We start from the raw sequence: 8,397 nt of genomic DNA on the forward strand, positions 1-8,397 counted from the left end.
AAGCCCCTCCTCCCCCGCCCCTCGAGACCTCCCCGGAACCCCGCCCGGGTCCTCACCTTTGCTGCGCCGAGCGCGCGTAGCCCTGAAAGTAGCGGAGGCGCGCGAAAAGGTAGACCAACCCGCACAGGGCCGCGGTACCTGGGAGAGGGGCAAGGTGAGCCGGCCGGCGCGGGACCCTGGGGCTGCGGTGCGTGCGCGCCCGTCCCGAGCGCAGACCTTCGTGAAAGAAGATGCCGGCGACCCAGAGCGTGGCGAGGAACAGCGGGAAGTACTCGCTGCAGTTCACTCTGCGCGTGGGGGGAGGGGGGCGGCATGAGGGCGCCGGCGGGGGACTCGGACCCCGCCGATACCCGGGCTCCCCCCCTTCCTGCCCCGAGCCCTCCCACCAGGTCTCACTGGGCTCGGTAGACGCGCTCGAACTCCGGCGGCCCGGTGGTGAGCGGCGGCGACACGCGGAAGGCTCTGCGCGCCGAGATCACCTGCAGGGAGAAGTAGGCTGGGGGAGAGGATGGGCGGGAGTCAGGTCTGGCTGCCCCGAGGCTCGCACCCTCCGTCCAGTTCCCACCTTTCCTCCTCCTTTCTCCACGCTGACCTTGGCACGACTGCCCTTTAAAGCCCTCCTGGAAAATAAATAAAGTCCAGCCAAGGGGATCCTCTCTCGCCCCCACCCCTTGTTTCTGGGCCTGCCCTGTATCCAAGATGCTCAAGAGGGAGGGCGGGGTGCGGGCCTGGGATGCCAAGAGGCCCTGTTCCCCCACCCCCACTCCACCTCCACATATGCTTCGCAGATACACCTGTACTCGGGAGGAACCTGCAAGCTCAGGACTTTGCTCCTGAATCCTTTGACTTGCAAAACGCAGGCAAATGACCAGCTCCCAATCTTTAGACATGCACCTTGACTTGGGGGGGGGGCACATCACCAGGGCTTGAGGGCAGAAGTGGCTTCAGGGGCGCCTGGGTGGCTCAGCGGTTAAGCGTCTGCCTTCGGCTCAGGGCGTGATCCCGGCGCTATGGGATCGAGCCCCACATCAGGCTCCTCCCTATGAGCCTGCTTCTTCCTCTCCCCACTCCCCCTGCTTGTGTTCCCTCTCTCGCTGGCTGTCTCTATCTCTGTCGAATAAATAAAATCTTTATAAAAAAAAAAAAAAAGAAGTGGCTTCATCCTTCCAGATACCTGGGAGCACACACCCTGTGGTTTACAGTTCCTGGTCCCCACCTACCGGGCCCACTAGGCCAGGGAGACCTCTTGACCCCCCATCAGGCCAGGATCACTCAAGCCTGTGCCCTGTGCCTCCAAACTGTGGTATGGGCTCCTGCCTTAGTTTTTCTGGTCAGGTGTTTGGGACCCGAACTATATCTGACACCCCTCCCCTACCCCCCAGGTGGTTGCTGTTGGGACTCTTCTGGTCCCACCCGGGGCTTCCAGGGGCTCTGTCATCCTCCATGCCAGCATGGGTGGGTGTGGAGGGTGGGCTGGCCCCAGAGAATCTAAATGCACAGGGGCCTTTCTCTTGACCTCAGGCCAGGCCCCCATCACCCACACAGCCCCAGTGCTGGCTGTCTCCAGCTGCCTTCCAGCAAGTCCTGTGGCCCTGGTGTCCTTGGGGCCATATCCCTTTCCAGGTGCCCTGTGGGGGCCAAGGGCATGTGTACCATCAGTGTGGGACCTGGAGGGGGGGCCCTGTGGCTACACGAGGAGGGGCTGAGAGCCAAGCTTGCTCAGGCAGCAAGAGATCAAGTCAGCCCCCACAGGGCCCCTGCCCAGGCTGTGTCTTGTCCTAGCCCCTGCAGGGTGTGGTAACGATGGCCCAAGTGGCAAGGATAACTAGCCTGGGAATGTGTCCTCTAGGGCCGGTCTAAAAGGCCACCACACAGGCACTTTGGGGGCTCGGGGAGCAGGTTCCAACCCTGTCCAGCTCCATGTGGATCCCAGCATAGAGAGGATGCCTTTGAAGGCAGAGCTGGGTCCTGCTGGAACCCCCAGAAAGAGGACAGTGGGAGCGGGCGGGATCAGCTGGAGCGGGGCTGCACCAGGCCCACGGCTGCCCGTCTTCTGGACCCACCGCCAGAACAGGGCTAGCTTCTCAGCCTTCAGCTGGGGCCAGAGAGTTGGGGCCCCAGGAGTCTGGGCTAGGGGCCCTGCCTCTGCCCCTCGTCCGGCCCTGGGCCCTCCAGCACCTCCCCAGGGCCTGGAGGGCAGAAGGCAGGCTGCAGGAGTCCAGGACCCACCCAGCTCCCAAAACAGGAGCCAGCTCACCTTGCAGCAGGACTCCCAGGAGGGTGACAGTAGCCAGAAGAGCCACCTCGTCCTTCATGGTGCTGGCAGCTGTGTGGGCCCAGGCTGGTATGAAGAAAGCTTCTTATCAGCCTGGTAGGCTGGCGGGTGGCTCAGAGGCTGGCCCAGGAAAGGAAGATGGGTGCTTCTCCCCGCCCCTTCTCAGTGGAGGGGGCCTGAGGGAGGGGTGTGCCCGCCGTCAGTGAAAACGCAGAGGCCTGAGCAGGCAGGCAAGGCAGGCGGAAACCAGGGCCAGACAGAGCCCGGGGAAGGATGGAGCAGCGGGCTGGGGACAGCCCGGCCACTTCCTCCCAGTCATTCTTTTTTTTTTTTAGGATTTTAATTCTTTATTTATTTGAGTGAGGGAGAGCAGGGGGGGAGCAGAAGGAGAGGGACAAGCGGAGCCCAGCCTGATCATGACCTGAGCCGAAACGAAGAGTCAGACGCTTAACGGGCTGAGCCCCACCCCCAGGCGCCCCCTTCCTGGTCATCTTGCTGCTTCTGTGCCCAGCGCTGTGCTGGCAGAGCCCCAGGGTCCACCCAAGCGTACTGCAGCCTTGTCAACCCAGTGTCCTCGAGGCCCTGCACCCTCAACGGGTCCCAGTTAGCTCTCCAGGCCTCCCCGTGTCCTGGTCCGGTCTCAGGAAACCAGAGGCTCCTCCCCGAACCCCCCACGCCCCCACCCACTGCTACCACTTTCCACTGATCATCAAGTCCTGCTCTTGTCAAATCCACCCCTCAGCACCGCCTTCGGAGCCCTGCCCTGCCCCGGTCATCTCTCATGGGGCCCAGGTCACAGCTCCAAGAGTGTTCCCAGCCCCGCCCCTGCCCCCACCTGTACACACCCACTTACCTGTTTCCCCCCTGCCACCCAACCAGGGCTATTACGTAACATGGAACTCTGGTCCCCACACCCAGACCTCACTGGGCACAGCCACGTCCCTGCTCCCCTCAGGAAACCTGATGCCTGCCAGCCTCACAGCTGCCTGGGCTCCGTGCACCCAGGCCGTCCCGGAGACAGCTGTGCTGGCCTGGCAGCCTGGGTCAGCCCACTCAGGATAGCTGAGCCCATCCTCTCCTGGGGCTCTGACCCCAGAACAGTCACCCACATTCCACCTGCCCAACCTCCCTCCCTCGGGAGGTCCCAACCCTTCCTCTGCCCAGGTACTGTGGTGTAGACAGAGCTGCCTGTCACCCCTCCCAGGCTCAAGGGATGGACATGTGAGTCAGAGCTGGCTGTGCGGGCCAAGGCTAACTCAAGAGGGTGAGATGCAGTTCTGGAAACTTCCTTAGAACTTTGGGAAAGGGAACTCAGAGCAGGGAGGAAGATTTCCAAGGGCCTTTACGGCCACTGGCCACCGTGAGGAGGCGAGAGCCAACACAAGGCCACACTTGGAGGAGAGAGGTGGCTGATGTCCTGGAGTCCCGGGGCCCCCTTGCCTGGAACGGCCTTCTGGCCTGGCAGCCTTTCTGTTTTGTAAAACAGCCACTTCTCCTTTTGGCTCAGGCTGGTTGGGGAGATGGGTTTTGGGCAGCAGTGGCAGCGTCCAGACTGATACATGAACACGGGCAGGAGCCGATGAGGCCACACGCAAGCACAGGACAGGCTGCGGGAGGGATGGAGCGGCCGGGTCTTTGGGGCGACTGCCACTTCATTTAGTCTCGAGCCATTGTGATGGCCTGGCACCCTCTGCCTGGTCGCTCTGGGGGTGTCTGCACATGTCAGCGTCCTGGGACCTCAGGAGTTCTATCCTTGCCACCCAGGGTCATCGCGCACTGAAATAAGGTTCTCAGACACCAGTCTGAGCGGCTGTGCAGGGCTGCTTCTGCTTCAGCCGGCACTGAACCCGCACATCGCTTTTATCCTTTTTTCTCAGGAAAGGGAGGACAGATGCCTCCAAGCATGGGAAAGGAGTACAAAGGGGCAAATACCTGGAAGCAGGCTTGCATTTCCCCCTAGGCGTGTGGGGTAAGGGAGGAGCGGCCTGTTTGTGCTAGCAATCACCAGGTGCAGAAAGGGAGACTGAGGTTACATTCTTTTTTTTTTTTTTTAAGATTTTATTTATTTATTTGACAGAGAGAGACAGCCAGCGAGAGAGGGAACACAAGCAGGGGGAGTGGGAGAGGAAGAAGCAGGCTCATAGCAGAGGAGCCTGATGTGGGGCTCGAACCCAGAATGCCGGGATCACGCCCTGAGCCGAAGGCAGATGTTTAACCACTGCGCTACCCAGGCGCCCCTGACGTTACATTCTGTCCTAGCTCTGAACTGAAGGCCTCCCCTGGGGATCGTGGGATCCTGCTCCTGTTGGGCCAACGGCCATCGCGGCTGACGTCTCAGCTGCTTCCACAATCACTCCTTAGGGCTTACAATATGTTTTCTGAGAATAACTCCACAGTTCCTCCTTTCTGTTTATTGGGATTTGTAGGTGGGCTAGTAAAGGGGGTGATGAGGCCCTGCGTGTTCGCTGCAGCAGGAGAGGCTTGCCTGGACGACCATAACGGGAAAGGAGATCGTTAAAAGCAGCATAGCCATGTCAAACCGAGAGCGGAGATTGAACCCAGAGAACCAGTTTTTTCTGGGATTGAGCCAGATAGAAATGTCACTGAGACTCTTCACGGTGGCTTGTTGACTTCCTTGTCGTTGTGCTTGTAACCTAAGTTTCAGGTTTTCAACGGAGAGATTCAGATGAGATCAGGCGTGTTCAGGGTGGTATGGCCGTAGATTCAACGGAGACATTCAAAGAGGAGAAAAAGGCTTGATGAAGATGAGTGTTCAATTTCCCCCAAGTCTAGTCACAGGGAATTGAAGTAACACAGTAGGAGGTGAACTCTGAGGCGAGAGTTCACTGCGATCTGGTCCGGAGAGCCTGCTGATGTTCCCCCAGCCAGACAACAGCAGCTTCTAGAGCCTGCGGTCTAGCTAAAATGTGTGGATCGATCTTGACCTGTTCTTCTAAATTAGTTGCCGTGTTTTGCATAAATGAATGCACTTGTCATGCTGTTTGGAGGGAGATAGCAAGGATGTGGAAGCGGCTAGAGCGCTGATGGCTAGACCAGCTGCCAGTGGGCTGCCTAAGACCCGTTTTGTTCTTTTTCTCTTTCTTGTAAAGCATAGACCAATTATTGTAGGTGGATCCCCCTTGCCAGGGCCTGGACAATTGGACTGAGAGCCAGACCTGGGCTTACAGGACAGGAAATGCTCCAATAAAGACTTCTTGTTTGGGGGCTTCCTGTAACATTTTTTTTTCTTTTTATGGAAAAGGAGGCATTGTCTTTGACAGCTTTATTTTCTGCCATTAGAGAGGGCAGGGGAGGAAACAATTTATTAGGGGATCATATTGGAACCCCCAGTGGGGTGTTGGGGGCTGTTGCTGCGACTGGGGACGGTAGCAGCAGATTTGAAAGAAGGAGGAATAAGGTCCTACAACTAGTTTTAGCCGTTTTTTTCCTGCAAAGAGAGGAGAGCAATCGGGCCAAGATTCCATGGATGCAAATGAAAAATTTTAACAGGACCCAGTGCATTTTTAAGCCTTTTGCCCCTGTGTTCCCAGTCCTCAACCGAAAAAGAGCCTTCAGGCAGGTACCATGGGCAATGTTGATAAATTACAGACAACAGTGGTCGTAAATCTGTATCGGTTACTTTCCATCCTATAGAATGTAGCAGTCTAGGGGCGCCTGGGTGGCACAGCGGTTAAGCGTCTGCCTTCGGCTCAGGGCGTGATCCCGGCGTTATGGGATAGCCCCACATCAGGCTCCTCTGCTATGAGTCTGCTTCTTCCTCTCCCACTCCCCCTGCTTGTGTTCCCTCTCTCGCTAGCTGTCTCTATCTCTGTCAAATAAATAAATAAAATATTAAAAAAAAAAAAAGAATGTAGCAGTCTATGTAGCTGCTTCTTATGAGCCAGCTGTTGCTTCCTTAAAGATGTTGCCATGACTAACAGGTTTGTACCAGACGGACAAATAGATCAGAGAGAAATCGAAAGTAAATACTGCATGAAAGAAAGAAAGAAAAAATGAGGTCAGTGGTCACTCCGTCGCAGGCATCGAGGGGCTGTAGTTCCTACCTGGATAAGTAGATGTCCTTTCCCTTTCGCGGGCTTGAGGAGTGACCTGTGGTTGAGGACTCCATCGAGCCCTGAAGACATCCCAAATGTCGTCTCGCACTGAAACAAGGTTCTCAGACACCAATCGGAACGGCGGTGCAGGGCTGCCTCTGCAAGGGAGAGCAGCCGCCGCTGAATCCCGCACTTCGCTTTTATTTTGTTTTTTTCTCGGAAAAGTGAGGACAGATGCCTCCAAGCGTGGGAAAGGAGTACAAAGGGACAAATACCTGGAAGCAGGCTTGCATTTTCCCCTAGGTGCAGGCACGCAGGGAGTCAGTCATGGGGTAAGGGAGGAGTGGCATGTTTGTGCTAGCAATCGCCAGGTGCAGAAAGGGAGACTGGGGGCGCCTGGGTGGCACAGTCGGGTGTCTGCCTTCGGCTCAGGGCGTGATCCCGGCATTGTGGGATCGAGCCCCACATCAGGCGCCTCCACTGGGAGCCTGCTTCTTCCTCTCCCACTCCCCCTGCTTGTGTTCCCTCTCTCACTGGCTGTCTCTATCTCTGTCAAATAAATAAATAAAATCTTTAAAAAATAAAATAAAAAAAAAAAAGAAAGGGAGACTGAGGTTACATTCTGTCCTAGCTCCGAACTGAAGCCCTGCCCCTGGGGATCGTGGGATCCTGCTCCTGTTGGGCCATTGGCCATCGCGGCTGACGTCTCAGCTGCTTCCACAATCACTCCTTAGGACTTACAATATGTTTTCTTTTCTTTCTTTTTTTTTTTTTTTAAGATTTTATTTATTTATTCGACAGAGATAGAGACAGCTAGCGAGAGAGGGAACACAAGCAGGGGGAGTGGGAGAGGAAGAAGCCGGCTCATAGCAGAGGAGCCTGATGTGGGGCTCGATCCCATAATGCCGGGATCACGCCCTGAGCCGAAGGCAGACGCTTAACCACTGTGCCACCCAGGCGCCCCTACAATATGTTTTCTAAGAGAAACTCCACAACCCAGCCGGCGTCTTTCCTTGTTGCCCCCCAAGCCTGGGTTCCAGTCAGAGAGCTCTGTAACCTGCTGGGCTCCCCAAGAGCCCCATTCACCCTCTCCTGGCCTGGCCAGTGCCCAAAGCATGCCCTTTGCCAACATGGCCCCCAGGGAACCAGCTGCTCCCCAGGGGGCGCTGCAGGCTCCTGGGCGGCAGGGATGGGGCTCCATGTCTGTGCCCTGCTCTAGACCAGCTCTGCCAATTACAGTAGTAGGAGCTCAGTGGTGGAGACACCACCCACAGAAGCTCGGAAACTGACCAGAGACGTGCCCTCCAGCGCTCTCTCTCTCTCTCTGCCGCTCAGCCCCCTTCCTCCCTGAAATTGGTCCTGACCACAAACCCCTTGCTCTGGCCTCCTCTCCAGCTCCCACTGGGCCTTCTGCGTGGACCACGCGTGTCTCCCTGGGTCATGGCGTGGGTCCCTCAGAGCCCCTGTGGTTGCCGCCTGTGGGAGCTCATGTGTGTGTCTGTGGGTCTCCACACGTTTCAGGAGCTCCTGTCTGCCAAGCCCTCATTTCCTCTGAGGCTTAGATATCCTCCCTTCCAAGCCCATCCCCTGCCCTGGCAACAGGAAGCTGAGGCCTAGCACAGGCAGCTTCTGAGGAAGTCCTTGGGCAGATGTCCAGGCCGTAACTGGGGTCTCCACCCCTGGAGCTCTCCCCAGACCTTTCCATCTGCACCTCCCTCCCTCTGCCCTTGCCCGGCCTCTCAGGGCCCTGCCTGGGCTGGGCCTGCTCAGGCTGACCAAGGGTTAGCCCGAGGCCCCTCCAGGCATGGCCTAGCGAGTCACCCTCCTGGGCAGCCCTGAGGTCCTACTATCATGAAGGAAGTGGAAAAGCCCCTCCCTGAGCCCCAGGACGCGCCCCTGTGACCTGAGGAACATTCTGGAAGCTGAGCCCACCAAGGACCCCTGAGGAGGGGAAGCACCAGGAGAACCATTATGTTGAGAAGAAAACACAACTTCAGAACAACAGACCATGATAAGCAGTGCAGAATTTAGACACAAAGGTAAATCTAAAAACATAATAAAAGGGGA

General features: G+C 57.3%; 1 protein-coding gene across 2 annotated transcripts in view; it reads right to left on the bottom strand.

Moving 5' to 3' along the window:
- The window catches only part of LTC4S (leukotriene C4 synthase), a 3,888-nt gene extending 1,496 nt beyond the window's left edge, over nt 1-2,392 (bottom strand). The window contains exons 1-4 of one of the 2 annotated variants that reach the window (XM_034655836.1): nt 2,258-2,392; nt 397-496; nt 217-287; nt 57-138 (exon numbers count right to left, since the gene is read on the bottom strand). In XM_034655836.1, the coding sequence (XP_034511727.1) occupies nt 57-138; nt 217-287; nt 397-496; nt 2,258-2,315 (311 nt within the window). In that variant the 5' untranslated portion in view covers nt 2,316-2,392. Of the gene's footprint in view, nt 1-56; nt 288-396; nt 497-2,257 lie in introns of both variants that reach the window. The other variant, XM_034655835.1, reaches the window with a different exon arrangement.
- Between the last annotated feature and the right edge of the window lie 6,005 nt (nt 2,393-8,397).

This window comes from Ailuropoda melanoleuca, chromosome 3 (assembly GCF_002007445.2).
Source record: "Ailuropoda melanoleuca isolate Jingjing chromosome 3, ASM200744v2, whole genome shotgun sequence".
Classification (NCBI taxonomy): domain Eukaryota; kingdom Metazoa; phylum Chordata; class Mammalia; order Carnivora; family Ursidae; genus Ailuropoda; species Ailuropoda melanoleuca.